Source organism: Pseudopipra pipra, chromosome 1 (assembly GCF_036250125.1).
Source record: "Pseudopipra pipra isolate bDixPip1 chromosome 1, bDixPip1.hap1, whole genome shotgun sequence".
NCBI lineage: Eukaryota > Metazoa > Chordata > Aves > Passeriformes > Pipridae > Pseudopipra > Pseudopipra pipra.
In genome coordinates, this window is record NC_087549.1 from 73729000 (window position 1) to 73747955 (window position 18956).

The 18956-nt window shown below is 37.6% G+C and overlaps 1 protein-coding gene across 12 annotated transcripts in view; it reads right to left on the bottom strand.

Annotated features, from left to right (window-relative positions):
* Positions 1-18956, bottom strand: part of CTNND2 (catenin delta 2) — a 632676-nt gene that overhangs the window by 17471 nt on the left and 596249 nt on the right. For 9 of the 12 annotated variants that reach the window (XR_010432020.1, XM_064661566.1, XM_064661477.1 and 6 more), the window contains 2 exons: positions 17836-17920; positions 11926-12051 (listed from right to left, as the gene is read on the bottom strand). Coding sequence is in view for 11 of the 12 variants with exons in the window: in XM_064661566.1 (XP_064517636.1) it covers positions 11926-12051; positions 17836-17920 (211 nt within the window). In the remaining variant the exon portion in view is untranslated. The remainder of the gene's footprint in view (positions 1-11925; positions 12052-17835; positions 17921-18956) is intronic. The other 3 variants (XM_064661515.1, XM_064661506.1, XM_064661523.1) reach the window with 1 other exon arrangement.

Below are 18956 nucleotides of genomic sequence, written 5' to 3' on the forward strand. Positions count from 1 at the left end.
TGTCTATTCCATATGTATTTTTACATTAATATCTGCAGCCTGGTTCTGATGGGAAGTGGATGAAATAAATCCCTGATACCTGCACTGTCCCATGGACTCTACAGGAATAGCATATGGCACCCCTGTTCTGAAGAATATCAAAAGTACTTTGTCAACATTGCTTCCTCAGAAACAGCATTGCAAGGTGCCTCAGCAGCAAGGGAGCTATAATTGGGATGCTAGCACGAGCACTCTTTTGTGCAGTGGATGTTTTTCCTTCTTTTCTTCCCTGCACATTTTCATTTTTCTCTCTGCTGACAGTAGTGCTTATAATGAGGTCTTCAAATAAATTCTACTACAAAATCCCAAGTTGGCAAGCCAAACCAGCTCAATAAAACCAGTGAGGCAAACAATAAACTCTAACACAGGGACTGTGGTGACTTGGCATTGCTTTTGACTAAACAAGGCATACTACTATCATTGTATAATGATCTTCATGGTATTTTTCAACAGATTGTGGGCAGCTCACAGTATTTTAAAACCCAAATACTTTTAAGTCATCTATCTTTAGCTCACTTCTGTTGCAAGGAACAAGCTTCTTTCCTTGTAAAGGTAAACAGTTCGTAACGAATTTATTAAAACTATCCCCATCAACAATTCCAAAAGCTATTAGTGTTAAATATTGAAACTAATTTTTAAGAGCCTAAAGGGGGTATTTTCAATTTAATGGTGATATAAATACCACCAGACACGATGGCTGCTTTCATAAGTTTGTTTCAGGTCTACTGCCTGTAATGAAATGTAATTAAATTGATTTGGGTACTTAAAGGTACAGTATATAGCAATGTCTTGTAGAGATGAAGGCTAACTCAAGAGCAAAGTACGTGAGACTTATTTAAGAAACCAATTTACCAGCAAAATGTGATCTAGGAGAGGAAGAGTAAGACAAAAGGATCTGACAAACTGGAAAGAAATTCAATGCAATTGAATTCAATGCAATTCTGTCACAGTCTGGGTGCATTTGTTAATCAGCAGTAATTATTAAGAGGTGGCAACTGCACACTACAGGAGGACAGAGAATGACCAGAGTACAGAAATACCATTATACATCCTTATCACCTCTTCCAAGGATCTTCTACTGGGCATTTGTCTATATTTTGACTATAATGAATATATCTATTATCCCTCAATTATACTTGATAAAGTCCAAATGTTAAAGCTTGATTAGCAGTGACATGTTTCTGATGGTATCTTCTTGGGAACGATGCATGGATTAAATTTGGGATAGGAGCTGAATGATCAATGTAGGAAACAAAAGTGATATCGTAGTCTTACTGATTATCTTTTACTGGGCTTAAGGAATGAACAGGTTCTTTGTCCTCTTGCTCAAGTTTAAGTAATTTTGAAAAGAAATAATTTGCATCAGGACAATGGGAAAATAATTATTTTGTCAGGGTGACTAAACTTATTGTGCCAAACACCTATTGCATGTGTCTTATGAAAACATAATTTGTTTTTATTTTCTTTTCTTGGTATACTTTTTGATTTTAAAATGTAGTGGGGAAAAAAAGCCAACCAGTTTTCTGTTGTGTTTGCAAAAATTTCACATTTTCAGAACTCTCTGGTAGCTGAGTTTTTGATTTGAGGAGCTGATTTGTGGAGGTGGATGGTATCAGACATACCATTTTCTCACTTGTAGTACAGTAACATTTTGAGGGCTGAATTAAATTAAGCCCTGATGGGAACTGACACCAAGTTGACCCAGGAGGGAACTGGTGCTCCTGCCTGAAGAATTCACAGATGATAGAGGAGCGAGGTGGCCAAGGAATTGGTGGAAGCAGGGATGGTGCAGTGCCTAGCCTGGATGACCTCATGCCATCCACTCAAAGAGAAACGCCACATCATAGGCACACAGCAAAAATGAAAACAAGGCCTACACTCTGACTGATTATGCTGATCAGCTGCTTAGAAGACACTGACTTGAAAAGCACAGAGTGGTCTAGAAAAGCTGTATGATGTATGATATCTGCATGCACATCAGTATCTTCCTATGTTAAAGTGCGCAATCTGCCCTGACTCCTGGCCACAGTTGTCCTAAGATTGTCACAAAGAAAGAGAGCAACTTCTTGCAAACAGAAAAATCCTACTAAAGAGAAAAAATAAAAATGATGCACCAAATCCAACAACAAAATAGACAAACCCCCCAAAATTATAGAAAATGCTGTGTTCTGCCTCCCTCGAGTTTACAACCACTCCAGTATGCAATTTCTTGCTTCAGGTCTGAACCTGTTTAACAGACATTTTACAGATGACTTGAAGCACACAGGACCAAACTTGCTTTGTCATCCTACTTCCTTAGCTGTAAGCCAGCTTTTTACTGGTTCCAGGATATTAATTGTAGTAATAACTGCTCCAGTTATAAGCTGTAGAAATGTGCAGTTTTGATAGGCAACCTCTTGCAGGAATCAGTAACTAGACCTGCTATGATGTTAGAAGTAGGTGATACAGCAACAAGGCACAGTGCCTGTAAGTTTGTAACACAGGATCTATTCACTTCGAAACTCAGACAGTCACTGCCCTGAGTCACTGGTGTTGCTTCCTTCACAAGCTAAAGCACTGTTGTCAGGTTAAATGAAACATTCTGACTTGTGTGCACCAGTGTGACACTGTCTGGAATAAAAGATAAATCTGATGTGAATTAAGTCAAGGCTCATCAGACTTACACAGGTCTGGGCAATTCTTCACTGGGAATTTGTTGTCATGACACTAATAAGATATAGCAGAAATTAGAACTGGATCAAATAATCTACATACATTGGCATATGAAAATTATGTGTGTGACTTGACTGTAGTGAGGAATCTAAAATGGTCACAAGGTTGGGGTGATCCATGTACATATCTCATGAAGCTCTTAAATGGGATTTTTGAAATAATGCAGATTAAGTGTTCATCAACAAGCACCGTTACTTATCATTAGGCTTTACAACCTGGGATCATATAATTTTCTTTTAATACAAGAGGAAGAATAAATACATCTCCCAGTGCTTCTCAACAGAGGTAGCAAGCCTGACTTCTCTTCCTGTGCCCTCTCCCATGGCAGCAGAGGCTAACCACCCCCCACCAACACACCTGAACAGTGAGTGTGCACCACTGAAGCAGGTGACAAAGAAATGTCAGTTGCTGAAAGAGAGATGGAGAGATAGCTGTTCTCTAAAAAAGCCCATGCCTTTGTAGTTGAAGCATGTTTACTTGGGAAGAGTGGTTTCAACTAAATTCTTATGGCTTCAAAAAACTCTAGGAACACTCTTGAAAGACAAGCCAATTAGTTTTAGATAAACTATCTAATCTAAAAACAAAGATGTTCCTTCATTTTTTCTTTGAATTTACAGTGCCAAGTCCTATTATCAGTAAATGATTCCTGAAAGGACTGTTCTTGCTGAATTTGCTCATGTTGTTTCCACAAAAACTCAAAACCAGAAAAGAATTCCTGGGCACTGATCTGCTTTATGATGTATTATGAATAAATGTTATTTTACTGCCATCAGTTATCCTGCAATACTAAGCAGTACACTGACATTTTTACTCCTAGAATTTTATCTTTTGCTTCCAAAGTGGTGAGATAAGTTGTTCAAGAGAGGAGTAGGGATTGAGACTGGAAGATCCTGACATTCTCCCAGTTTACACATCAGCAGTTGCTTTTTGGGTTAAACCCTTCATTCTGGAGTAATTTCAGTGGCTTCAAAAGGGCTGCTGACTTCATTTGTTCTGTTTTCCCTCCTTTCCCAAAGAGTTATGAGCCAGGCCCTCAAAATCAACGGACACGAAGTAAAGACACAAATCACTGAAGCTCATCTTCATTTGAGGATTTTAGTATTTGTGCTTATAGTTTCATTTTCACAGCTTATGAAAGCCAGAAGATTATTTAAAACATAGAAATTCTTCAAGTTTGGGAGATTTAAAAGTATTATAATGATTTGTATAAAAGAGTTGCTCACAGTTATGCCTACTTAGCTGAGGTGGTTAAAGGAAAATACAGTTTGCTTCCAATGCCTTTTCATGATGATGATGAAGCCTGTTTACTGGTTAAAGCTTATGTTGGGAGTACGACACCTGCTGCTGTGTGAGCTGGGATGAAGGCCACTCGCTCTTCCTGTGCACAAACTGAGGAGAGAGGACCAGGACCCCACTGAGAGCACCATGGGAGCAGTGCCATCACTTGAGCCAAAGCAAAGAGCCACAGTGGCAGGGCCAGACTGGGAAAGATCAAGCCAGGCTGGTGGCAGTGCTGCCACTGGAGCAGCCACCTCTCCCAGGGGCCCTCAGCCCCTGCCCCAGTGCCTGATGCTGGGGGCTGCCAGGTTGTTCCCCAGCTGGCAGGGCTGTGTGAAACACACACAGTGCCTCAGTCTCCTTTCTTGTGCACCAGGCTTGACCTCAGCACTTCTTTTTACCCTGAATCTCAATGTACAAATGGCTTTTACTTATAAGTGACCGTTTCTGCAGCCCAGACACAGCAGAAGTTCAATTGCTTAAGATGCTGAAAGACAAATACATATTGAAATACGTATTTAGGGCAGCATGAGGCTTAAAGAAGGGCTTCTAGTCAGACAATCATTAACCGAGCAAAACTGTCTGGCGCTGGCTGAGGATTATTAAGTTTTCTGTAGGCTCTTTGAAGTGACATTTTCAGAATCGGTGGTTAAACTCATTTTTTTTGAAATGAGACATATACCTCCCAGCCTCCATCTCAGCTTCTCTGAAAGCAAAGCCATTATTCTCCTACTGTCAGTGTTCCACCTCAAAATAATCTACAATATTTTCTCACCCTGTTTTTCTCTTGCCATTGCAGTACATGGGGTATTATATTCTTCTGAGAGTATCGCTCAATTTTTTTTCTTTTAAAATACCATAAATGGCCTTGGCCAGTTTTCTCTTTTTCAAATACTATTTTGGTGTGCGTTGTTATCATCTTCTAATCACAGAACTTGTACCATAATTTTGTATCTCATTTTAGCTACAAAGAGACACATGATAAGGGAGAGATAATGCTAATTACTTGACAAATCTATTCCAGTGAGAAACAGCTAGGTAACTACCCCCAGTTGTTTTGTAAAGTCTCGGATGTTTCAGGCAATTAGTGAGGCATTGCTTTACCTATCCATAATTAATTATTGATTTCCTGTTGCGCAAATTGCAAAGATGACATGAACTAATCTGATGAATAAAAAAGCTATAAGAAAAGGGAATCGTATGTGAGGCAAAGCATGAAGGACAAGACTTCAGATACGGCAGAGTTCATTATTCATTTTGCTGAGGTTATATGCAGCTAAATAACAAAACTCTCAAAACACTGCAATAAAATGTAATAAATTCATTTTTCAAAGCATCACTTTGCCTCTTATACAGAAATAAAATTGTTTTAATATATTTTAGAGGAAATGAAGGCAGTATTTAGCCCTTCAGATAGAATTTCTGTTCTATTTTCCCCTGCATAAGGTATATAACTAATTTAAATCGTTAGATTCAGAAAAGAACTATTTTTGCTTGTGTCTTGTGTGTACAAAAAAACCTTGCCTGCAAGAAAATGTTTACAATAATTTTTGATTCATATTGTCATTTTCATTCCAGAAATGCAATTTTACCTATCTTAACAGTTTTATAACCTAGAAATGCAAACTTTGTCTCTTGGCCACAACATTTCAGGAGTAAGACAAATACTATTTTATGTTCAGGGTCAGTTTCTTAAGTCTACCATCCTTCAAAAGACTAGAAAGTAATCAACACCTCTTACTCTTTTAATGCATTAAACCAAAAAATCAACCAAATAGAACTCTTCTATCATACTTGTGAACATAAAATAACAAAAAAACCCATTATCAGAATAAAATTTGCACCATTGTCTCTCATGGTGAAGAATATGGTAGCACTAATGACACTGACCATGATCAAGAGCCATTACGACTTTGTGCTTCCCAAAGAGTGGCACTGCAGCTGAAAACAGGGGATTATTGTTTTGAAATGTGGAGCTCCGTGACAGACAAGGAACCAGCACCTCTTTGGAAAAATAACTAGATAAACTCCTGTTGTCCTTGGTTTTAGGTCAAAAGTTTGTGCATAAATACACTTAAACTAGAGAGTTAGAGATCCAAGTGATTATCGCTAAGCTGTATGAGTTTTAAGGATACGCTGCTTTGAACACGTAGTTTACCAACACATATAGACATTAATAATATGGACATTATTTTTTTACTGGTATACCTTTAAGAGTTTTTGATTGACTAAGTCAGACCTTTAGCACTGTTAACTCAAACAGGAACTCACTATTGGACCAAAGCCTAGAACTCTCAATTTAAGCGATCCACAACTTTCTCTAAAAGCACTTTATAAAATTAAAAGTCACAAAACCAATTCAGAGACTGCCAGTGAAGCTTCTCATTTCTACTTTTTGCAGGAAGAAGTAGCTATAGCTCTTTTATCAAGACAAACTGTAGCAGCTAGGAAAGGAAGTAAAAGAAACTCAGAACAAAGCACACACACTACAAAAGGGACTCCTTTCAAAACATAAGTTTCCTTTCTTAAAGTCTGAAATGGCAGACATATTCAGGACATTTCTGAATTCTGTTAGCAGTTTTAGGAGAGAAGAGGGAAGAAATGAGAAGGACTTCCTAGCACTTTTTCCCCCACCCGTTATTAGATAATGTAGAACATCAAAGTAAGATATAGATGCAGCCGCTTAATATTTCATTGACCTTTGATTGAATTTACATGTACTGGCCACACTAAACAAACACATTTAACCTCCTTATAGTACCCAGAAGAATGAGGATGATGATAATGTAAGTACAGCAACACAGTGAAGCATCAGCAAAAGGTGCCCAGTGTTACGCATCAGAGCATCACAGCTAGACTCTTTACCTCTGAAACAGAAATATGCCATAATTTGCCATAGTAACTATGATTTCCCTCCCCTCTGTGCTAAGTGCATATGCTATTACTACAAGTAAAAGTCCTATTGATCTGATTCATTTGCATAACTATAAGCAGCCATCCAATGCCATCCAAAATTCCTGTTCAAGTCTGCTGAAAGAAACTGAGTTTCTCATGCATACTCTTTACTACACATCTACTTTTATCTGAACCTTTACTAGATAGCCAAACATCAAGCACACAAGTTAATTAAATATGATATTTTGTTAAGAATGGTAGAAATCATGTTCCTTGAATGAATTTTGGAGAAAAATGACATAAATTAAAAATAATTTCTCCTAGTGTGTACCTTTAAAACACTCCTGAAAGTCTTTAGAAAGACTTCTGGATTCTTTTTGGTATTGTACATATGAATCCAGCTAAACTTTCTTTGTCACTAATTAATATTTATATTTGTTTAAAAATATTTAATACATTATTTAAGTGGTCTAAAAATGTTCCCAGTCCCAAAACACATGCAGTAATTTTCTTAGGTCTCTATTTTGTATTCAAGTATTAAAATAAAGTCTTATTCTGAGGGACCATATTTTTGAAAAAAAAAAATGTGTGACCTTCCACTTATTCATAACCTTCTAGATTCTGGATGCCTACTCGTAGCTCTACCCTAAGGATATTTCAGAAACTTCAGTTATACAATTCCCTTCAGAAAGAAGGCTTTAAGAGAAAGATACTGACTCCTGGGCTGCATTTTAAATTTTCTTTTTTTCAGAGAACTTCAAAGGGTGGAGTACTTTGGAGACAGACTTTACACAAGTATGAGATTAAATTTCTGTCTTCTAAATCTGTACTTAGTAACCTTAAAATGGACTTGAGTTTTCAAGTGAACAATACCTTGTCATTCCATCATAAGTCAGCTAGAGCTTACCATTAGACTCAGTATCAGTGCTGAGGATGATTTAGTTTCACATATGTAGGGCTCATCCTAGAGAATTGTTTGGACAAACTTTGATTCTTTTCTTACTTGTTTAGCACCTCTTGAGTCTAGTAGGTTTTGGATGAGAATGGCACCAGTTTCCATGCACTCCTTATTAATTATATGGAAGAATTACTGTTAAATTTGGCTGCTGAATTACTGTTCACTACAATGCTAAATGCTAAAGGGAAGCACTATCATGCCTTTAAGGCTCTCAAGGGAAAAGCAACAGTCAAGCATATCTGCAGATACTTTCTAAGCTCGTAACTCAAACCATTAAGGTTTATTCCTTTACACATTCCCAAGCTCTCTTTGTTCCAAGACAAAATTATAGAGTCATAGAATCTCCTGAGTTGGAAATGCTCCATAGGGATCCTCAAATCTAACTCTCAGTCCTGCACGGGATCATCCCCAAGATTAACACCATGTACCTGAGAGCTTTGTCCAAAAGCTTCTTGAAATCTGTCAGGCTTGGTGCTGTAACCACTTTCCTGGGGAGCTGTTCCAGTGCCCAACCACCCTCTGGGTGAAGAACCTTTTCATAATATCCAACCTATGGGTATTGTAGACATCATACTTAAAGGCAGTGTCTTCTATGTCTACACCGTGTTGTGATTTTTACATCCACACCGCCCCATTTGTGCATACATGTACATGTATGTACATATAGATATTTACCAGCAAACATACAGATATGTTGTCCAATAGACATACAAGTATTTGATTAAAAAAAAAAGTCATTAGTTTGGGTTTAATTGTGCTTAGTCATCATACATGATTTTTGGACATCATTCAGTAAAAGAGCCTGCACCAAAACAGTACAAGTAAGGGCACGTCTGGCTTCAGCTACACAGAACTGTTTTCATGAAAATACTGTAATCCATACTGAATCTTCAGTTCAGCCTAGACTCTCTTAGATTACTGCTAATATTTTAAATATCATCATAAACACAGAAGATGTTTCAGAAAGAAACATATAAATACTGAAACATAACTAAAGGAATGTTAGGTTATACTGCAGAGTTAATAAATCCTTGTTGAGACCATGACAAAGAATTTAACTATGTAAAATGTAAAATGATGAGAATAATTGATACTTATTAACATACAGTAAACTATGAAGTACAGGAGGATTAAACATTTGAGAACATGTCCCTCTAACAATTGATGTAGAAACACATGTTTTGATACTCCTCCATATGTTGTTATTGTTATATAGCTAAGAACATTAATTTTTGGATTGCAAAAGATTTTCTACTTTCTTTAGGCCACGTGAAATACATTTTTAAAAAAGTAATCACATAACGACGATCTTCTATCTTTCTAGTATTGTCTTACACTGTTAATAAACTGCAAGTTAGAAGGAACTACAAAAAATATTACTTGATATGATGGATAAACTAAGAAAATCAGAACATGTTCTACTTTACAGCACAAGTGAAATGATAATTATTGACATTAAAATAAAATCAATACAACATTCAGTTTGACTTAGCATTTTGTAATATTTTGGTATTTTTTTCTAAATTGTTCTTAAAAAAGTAGCCAAATTATTTTGAATGATAGCACAGCTAGGTGAAAACACTTAATATGTGTGTGTTATGTCAAATGATGACAATCTTTCTCTCTCTTTTCCAAAATTCAAGAACAGTTTATACACCAGTCTTTCCCTATGTGAATACTCCTGAACACTTCTGCATATGCCAAAGAGTTTACCTGTATATCTCAGTTAAATTTATTTGCACAATTTCCTCTTTGGTCTTCATGATTTTGCTCATGAAATGCACATTCCTATTGTATAGACAAACAGGGAGTTATTTAAGCAGGCAATTGGCAATCAAAAATCTACAAATGTTAAAATTGCCTCAACAAAGTTTTGAATGATTCTTAAAAAAAACAATCCCTGAGAAGGCTTATGCAATCAAAAGAGGAAGTAAGTTAAATAGTAAGTTTACATATACAGTGATGCTGCCTAAACACTTGAAGAAAAGTACAAAGATCAGTGTTTACAGAGCCATAGTGCTGTCTGCTCTCTTATATGGATCTGAATCATGGGTCATCTACCGCCACCACCTGCGACTCCTAGAGCGCTTCCATCAACGCTGCCTCTGAACAATCTTAAACATCCACTGGTCAGATTTTGTGACCAATACATCTGTTCTAGAACAATCAGCAGTCACAAGTATTGAGGCCATGTTGCTGAAAACACAGCTGCGATGGGCAGGGCACGTCTCCAGGATGAAGGACCACCGCCTCCCTAAGATCTTGCTTTATGGTGAACTTGCCACTGGCTGCTGCAAGAGAGGAGCCCCGAAGAAAAGATACAAGGACTCCCTGAAACAACATCTCAGCCTTGGCCATATTGATCACCATAACTGGTCTACTCTGGCCTCCAATCGGGAGGCCTGGAGACACACCATCTATAACGCAGCTGCTTCCTTTGAGAACACACGCAGGATCACTCTCGAGGAGAAAAGGCAACACAGAAAGAACCGTGTCTTGCAGAATACACCATCTAAGGAGTCTTTCTGCTGTGCCTTTTGCAATCAGATATGTCTGTCTCGTATTGGCCTCATAAGCCACCAGCGTGCCTGTAACAAATGTGGATAGAGCCTTCCCAAATCTTCGTTCGCGAAGCCTAGCCATGATGATGATGATATTTAAAATGCTTAATTAAAGGTGAATAACATGTTTTTTAGAAAGAAAACAAGAAAGTATATATTTGTAGACTATAACTTTTTGCTATATTGGTTATAGAATCCCTATCTTCTAAAATTATTCAGATGATGCTTTAAAAAAAAGCTTGAATATGTTAATTCCACAGAAAATGTCCACATTTTCTTTATTTAAAATCGATTTGGGAATTTGCTTAATTCCTACTTAACAAAAGAAATTAATGTCATGTATCAGATGATGAAATGCTGGCTGTTTTGAGTATCGTATTCCCATTAGCTAAAGATTAAAAGGATTTACCCTAACCTTGAAAGATATTTATGTCTAGGGTATTTAAGTGACATTTTCTGTAATGCCTTCTCTCTTTCAGGCAAACTTAGTGCAAAAAACCAAAAAACTGAAAGAAATAGCATAACTACTTTGTCCTGTGTAGCCAGCAAAAACATGTAAATTCCAATTGTCTCTAAATATTTTATCAGAAATAATACACATATATATATATGACTTATATAAAAAAATATATGTCTGTTTACACGTATAATAATACATATATGTATATATACACACACACACACATATATAAAGGTTTCTCCATGGACTTACTTGAATGCTATGCATATGTAGAAGGTATTTTGTTTTTGCAATAATGCCACAAAGTAATATTTTAATATTAAAAAAATATTAGGAGTAAAAAAAAGAATACACTGGTTAAGGAAATGGAATTTTAGTACCTCAAATTAAAGACTGCCTCTAACAAAAAAATGCCCAGTCCTGCTAATTCTCATCAACTATAATTCTGTCTGAAGGAGATATTTGTTGTCCCTATTAACAGAGATTTTTAAAATTAGCATTTTAAAAATTTAAGTGACTCCTGAAAACACTGACTTTTATGTAAATATACCAGTTTACCTGGGTTCCCCTTACTGAAATATGCAGCTATTGCTTTTTTCTTAAGAGATACCATTGCATCTGAAAACAAAGCAATGTGCCTGATAAATTTAATCTGCTATTGCAACACAGTGCTTATCAATAGCTGCCTTTCAGTTTGAAAGGTTAAGACAATCAAAAAAGAGACCACAGAAATGCTAGCACGATTGTCAGGGAACTGAATGTTTTCCTCAAAGAGAGCAAATCTTTGCACACCTTCCTCCTGTGGCTGAAATGAACAGGAGTACTCTCTTAGGTGAAGTGAGACGCTTTCCATCTAGAACCTACAGGGTTTGATGAATGAAATTGTTTAACTTAAAATCATATTCTCCAGCAAGGCTTTTTTACTTTTGATTCAAATGTCTCCTGTAGAGCTCTTTTGAGTACAAATCTCAGTATGCAGTCAACATAACAATTCAAGAGTGGTCAGCTGACAGCCAGAATACCTGGGTTGGGGAATAGATTCTGGTTTCTTGGCTCTGGGAGAGAGTATGTTGAGCGTGCCATGACCCAGAGTCGTGGGTTGGTGAAAATCCTCTGTCATCAGTCACACTGAAGCTTGGGGACGCCCACTGCCATAAATCAATCAATCAGTCAATCATTTATTAATCAGGTACTTACATTTTCATAGTTAATATAAAAATGGGCTCTAAACAATGCCTTCTCTATAATGATACTCCAGCTTTATATTACAGTGGGGTCTTTATCTTAAATTAATTCATCCTTTTTCTAAGAGGGTGATATGTTAATCTGAAAAAGTCCTTGCCAATTGTGCAGAAATAAATTAAGCCCTGCTGAAAGTTCAGCACTGCAAAATACGTATGCTCATGAAAAGTCTGAGCACATGAATAGTTCCTTCAAGTCAAGCCACTTTTTGAGGAACTATTATGTTCTGGAGTTAGAATTTAGATTCTTAATATAGGGTTTAAGTTCTGCACAGACCTCTTCACTAGATAAATTTAACCTAAACCAGCTTCTTTTGGGGGATGTCTGACTAATGATAATCTTACCACAAGAAAATCCAAATGATGTGTCCCAAGTCTACATGATAGCATGTTGTAATTAACATTTTTAAAGGGTGAATATGTATATTTTATTTAAAAGAAGACTTTAGACTCTAAAACTCCTTGACTAGGGTTTTGAAGCTTAATACTGGCAATCTCCATGGAACATTTAGCCACAAAGGACCTTCTCATAGAGTCATCATTTTATTATTCTGAAAGTCATGAAAAGTGAGTCCTCTTCTATATCCAGATGGGCCTTAACTCTTTCTAAGGCTTTGGACAATTCTACATGTCTTTTCCAACCAATGACAAACAAGGCCATCTTCAGAGTGACTACTCTGACTTCATTAAATGCCTATCACAATACTATCCCTGCTGTAAATGGCACAGTACATGCCGAAGGACGGTTGCCTGTAACAGTCTTCCTGTTTTCAAACATTGAGTGGTATTTTTATTCATACAGCAGGTGAATAGGACAAACATTTCTAATATTCCATGCAGAACAGAAACCTACGAGGGGGAAAAATAATTTCTACAAATTCATCATGACCCCTACTTATGTATTGGAAGAAAGAGTAAGTTTAAACATGATAGAATGTAAACATATTTTGCTGGAGCCTAAGTGGTCAGGCAAAGAAAACCAATCAATAGAAAACATATTCTTCCTAACACTTCCTCCAGCTCTTTAATATTATGCACATTTAATGTTAATTGAATCTTGTGTTTAGGTAATAATTTTTCTTTCATGTTACCCTCATTTAGCACAACCCTTTTGCTCAAATTTCCTCATGTAATTTAACAAGCTATCTGTGTTTAAGAGGAGTTGGTTATCTTCTTGAATACTGAGAGAAGAGTTTACTTACTAATGGAAATCTGCTCTCTTATAGTCACAACTGTATTTTCGAAGATGTCCCCAAATCTTCAACCAACTAATACCCTAGAGACTGGAGTGGGGGCCAGTGATCCTGACTTGGAAATAGGTGTCTTTAAAGAACCACTGTAGCAGCTCCTCTCACATTGCTTAGGTGGCTAAATATAAACGGGACAGGACATCTTTTTGCAGACTGCAAGCAGCACTTATTTCTCCTGTTTCCCGTTCAGGTTACCAAGATACTTGAAGAAGAGGGGTGTACCAGCAGTTTGAAGCACAGGGACAAGCTGTGAGATAGCTCCTGTACCTGGTCTTTAATAAGTGTTGAGCCGTTAACTCACCTATAGGGCTATGGACCATGTGACCACTAAGCATGTTTCAAAGTCAGATTTTAAGTATTTCAGAATAGTCTCACGTAAACAGAGGCAGAAAAATGATAATTTATGAAAAAAAGTCTTGCTTGCAGAAAGCAAAGAAGTTTGAAAATTATGACATTGTCTTTGGGAGACAGTATTTAATCTACTGATGAAAAATTGTGATGATCACACCTTTTTTACAGAATCACAGAATCAATCAGCTTGAAAAAGACCTCTGAGATCATTGAGTCCAATCCATGACCCAACACCACCTCATCTACTAGACCATGGCACTAAGTGCCACATCCAGTCTCTTCTTAAATACCTCCAGGGGTGGTGACTCCACCCATCTCCCTGGGCAGCCCATTCCAATGCTTGATCACTCTCTCTGTAAAGAACTTCTTTCTAATGTCTAACCTAAACCTCTCCTGGCACAGCTTAAGACTGTGCCCTCTTGTCCTAGTGCTGGTTGCCTGGGAGAAGAGACTGAGACCTACCTGGCTACAACCTCCTTTCAGGTAGCTGTAGAGAGTGATGAGGTCTCCCCTGAGCATCCTCTCCTCCAGGCTGAACAAGCCCAGCTCCCTCAGCCTCTCCTCATTAGACTTGTGCTCCACCACCCCCACAGTAAAGAATGTTATTCTAACATCTGATTTAAACCTACTCTCTTTCAATTTGTAACCATGCCCCTTTGTCCTGTCACTACATGCTCTTGCAAAGAGTCTTTCTCCATCTGTCTTCTAGACTTCCTTCAGACCTGAAAGGTCTGAAACTCTTTTTCAAGAAACATATCCCTAGCTTAACCTGGCTTACTAGATTAATTTTCTGTGTCTCCCATCTCACTGACTTGTGGAATAATTTTGCATTTTTCAGGATAAAAAAGACAGATAGGATGTTAAAATTTTGTGTTGTCAAAAGATACAGTTTGTATTAGCCAGATACCCTACAATCTTGAGACAGGGTATGTTGCTTGATTTGGTCGATGAGATTAACTAAATTCTTGCAGTTGTTGCTGCAGTTTTTGTCTGTAAATAGCCTAGAGAAACAGCAGATGTCTGTCAGACACTGAGCAGCAGAATGAAATTTGTGCGCACAACTATTTTTCTTAAGCAAAATAGATGAAGCTGGAACCTTGAAATCTGTTAAATGTGGGCTATTTTTTATGCAACAGTTGACTTTGACAGTGTCCTCAGAGGCTGCTTCATTTAGGTTTCACTACATAGGTGCATCACTGCTAATAGCCTTGGTTAAAGCTAAGATCTTGCTCAGTCATGATGGGATTGGAGCTGGCAGGAAGCACTGCACATACCCTGCTTAGGGCAGCCCTGCTACTGGCAGCAGGTGGGGGACCAGTTTCTGACTTCTGCATTTTTCTCCACTCCACAGCCAGGAGTTTAGCAGGGAGTGCTGCAAATGGAAAATTGGTGCCTATGCACTTCTTGGTTTTTGGTCCTTCACAGGTGTGGCAGGTCATTAGGCATTCACACCAACCTCCAACTCTGGATTTCTGTCAGTGCAGTTTATCTTCTGACAGCTATGGGATGTTTCCTGCAATGTTGAGCAAAATTAGAAAAGTGAAAGAGGTTTTAATGTTTTTGCTGATCCAGTCATATTTGGATTAAATATAATGACTGCTACTTTATCAGCAGTAAACATATATTGCCTTCATTTGCCGTTAATACAAAGAAGAATACTTCTTTTTACCTTTTCTAACTGTACTGTGAATGTGTAGCTCTAAAATATATGACAATTCAAACTATTTGGTTACACTGTTTCTCAAACAGAAGAAAAGTGCTGCTGCTTTCACTTAAATATGATGTGATACTTGTAATTTCCTTGTATTACTATACAAAATTGTGTCTCTGTTGGCCAATTCTTTGAAAGCAATTGTATAGATACTTGAGTACATAGGAGGAAATTGCTGATGGTTATGCAATGGGATTTACCTGCACTTCAAAAAAGGCTGTGCATGTGCAAGATACTGCAAAGTGCTGATCTTATTACACTGTACATTCACTCATTTTTACTGGCACACATATTTTAATGGGACGAAATAAAGATTATGTTGACCCAGTATCTTTATATTACATAACTAGATGACTATTAGTATAATGCAAACTCTTCTAATTTTCCTATCATAAAAACATTTCCATTGCTTTCCAAACAGTGGCGAAACTCAGACAGCTAGCATGAGTCAGCCTACTACAGGCAAGTTTAATAACTATTATGACTTTATAAAGAATATTGTATGTATTTTAATAAAAAAAAAGGATTTTAAATTAACTATCTGAACATTTTGATTAAAAGAAACCATATTTATACAAGGCTTAGCAGCATATATAATGGCATGTAATGAGTATACAAATATGTAGCAGAGACTGACCTTCATTTTAAGATTCTGTGAAGCCTATAGGAATTAGCCAATATAGAGATCAATAAAATACTTCCTGAGAATATTAACAATCTGTCTGCTATGAGTGTCCTGGAAGCTACCTCTATGGCTAGCCTGTCCTATTTTCCATACCACAGGCATATATTTGTGGCCAAGGAAAACGTTTTTAAGCATGCTCGGTACTTAGTACCTAAGCATGCTTAGTATGTAAGTACATTACCAGGCATTCACGCTGCAGCCAACAGAATGTCCTCTAGCTGGCAGTATACTCAGAAGCCATACAGCATACTACCTCATGCATGGAGCAACCCCAGAAACTGCTTTTCCATCACAGCATATATATGTACAGACAGAAGGTTGGAAATGAGCCAGACATTGTAAGAACCTCTAAGAGATTATGGTGCAATACAGTTCAGCCTCTACAGTGCAGCCACCCACATGCACAGAAGTCAGGCTATGCACACTTCCAGTGTGTTACTGCCTAGCATCAAGAAAAGCCTACTCTAGCTCGTGTTTGTTCCCACCTCTTAATGGGACAGTTGAGTACCAGCTTGTTAGTTGGAATGTCTTCACATATGGTATCCCTAGGGCTGCTAAGGATGACTGAAAATACTGAAAGTGAACAATGGGAGACACTCAATAATCATCTTCCTCACTCCTCAGACTTGACAAAAGCAGGGCTGAGGCATGCAAAAGAACAGCATTTCAAACAGAAGGTCAGCTTCTGCCAGTTTGAGATTCACTGCATACATTTCATGTAACTAAGTTATTTTCTCGTGGAGAATACGTACAACACAGACTATGCCACTGTGAACCCTCCCTATTACGCCACTGTGAACCCTCCCTTCTTCACCATTGTTATGCCTCAGCCTTAACTAGGACCTGAACTTTTCTGCCACAAGAAGTCTTAGCTCTCTTTGATGAGATTACAAATACAAACATCAATTAGACAAGATGTGAAATTCCAAGCAAGAAGACATTGGAGAACAAAATCTGCAGACTGATACTCACATGGAATGCAATTCAGCTTGGAAATATACACCAAGAATTACTTTAAATGTTGTCATTTACTAAGTAGACAGTTATGTTTAAAAAGCTATATAGGATGTTGTTCCACGGTATTATATTACCCTATTGCAATTCATTTTTAAGAGGTTAGCAGGCCTGTGGAAATGGCATTGTACTATGGACTTCACAGACTGTCTGAAAACCAAGTATATAAGTCTACTGTCTGACAGCTGATCAGAAGTGAAGCTACCAGGTTTCAGCCCAGCTCCACACATAACTGCTCCCTAAGCACCACTCCTTCAGATACTCTTGTTTACAATCTCATGAGGAAATTTGGGAGCTGAAGGGCTGGAAATCTAGTAATCTCCTCAGAACAGGGTTGGGAGGTGTAAGAAGGACTGGCCCAGTAGTAGAGCTTGCATAGACAGGTTTGTTCTATGAGCAGCGGATTTCACTCTCCAGGGCTGCCAGATCCAGCACTTTTTCTATGAACTTATTTTAAAATCAAATTCACACCCCATTTTTACCACCACACATATTTTCAAAAGGCATTTCTATGTTAAAAGTAGAAATGAAGGAAAAACTAATACCTCCAAGTATCTGAAACTTTAAACTCCAAGTGGATTTCCAGTCACATAAACAAATGTTTTGGCCTAAAGTCTCTCAGCCCCCAAATTTGGGTAACAGTATGAAAGATGATAAATCCAGAAAATACCAAGCCTTACCTTCTTGTAGAGACTTCTCAGGTCTCTGTACTGCCACATACTATTGAGGACCTGAGATGCTGCTTTCACCACTTTAGGCGAATGCCTGTTACACACATATATTAAAAAGGGAGAGAGAAAGAAAGAGTGAGAAAGAGACTGTTAAATACAAGACACCATTCATCCCAATTTTCAAATGCATTGCTATGGATTTAAACCCACAATTAAAGTGTGTTTCAAGTATACCATAAGATCTTTGGTTGGCATCTTGGAGACCAATGTGTTTTTAAGCAAGGGCAATATATATAATTTCTATAGTACTAATCATTCACTGAGGAGCAAAACATGTGCAACTCAGTAAATACAGGGATTCACACTGAATGCATGGTAAGAGGAATGGGAAGTAGCAATTGCCAAAATTGTTGAGAACCCAACTGGCATTATATACATCTAAGATGTCCTGGCTACAGCTTTTGGCATAAAGGACAAGGAGTCAGAGCTATAGTTTCTTTCTCTGTAAGGTTCCAAACTTCAGCTCTTGACAGTGTGCTCAACTCATTTGGCCTCTAAGCAGTGGCCAAAAGAAACACTCTAGTTGGGTGATGAGCACGGGATTTCAAGTGCAGAGCCAAGATGCAAAAACAGAACTAAAAATAAAAAGTCATGATAAATTTCATTAGGAATCCAAATGAGGATTTGGATGTTGCTCACATCATTACCCTTTAATGATGACAATACAATGTCATGTTGAAAAGCATATAACTTCACATGGGCTTTCTCTTCTGATAGGTTTTGAAAGAAGATCTAAACTATCGTTACAATCGGTTGGAGTCATATATTCCTCTTGAAATAGGTAATTAAAAAAATCTAAAAAAAATATATATCAGACAGCATTCATCTCAGTGAAGAAAGGTCAAAGAGGAACGTACCAGGAAGATAATCTCCAGCCCACTGAGACAACCCAGCACACTGTGCTAGACCAAAAAGATGTAAAACACTAGAAAACCTTGCAAAGGCCAAAGTCCAGAATGAAGATTGATAGAGTTTGGGGCAGTCATTGAGGTGATTTGTGTTTTACTCAAAAGAGGCATATAGATTGCAAAACCAAAGAGAAATCAGAAAACCAGCAACATAAGTTACTG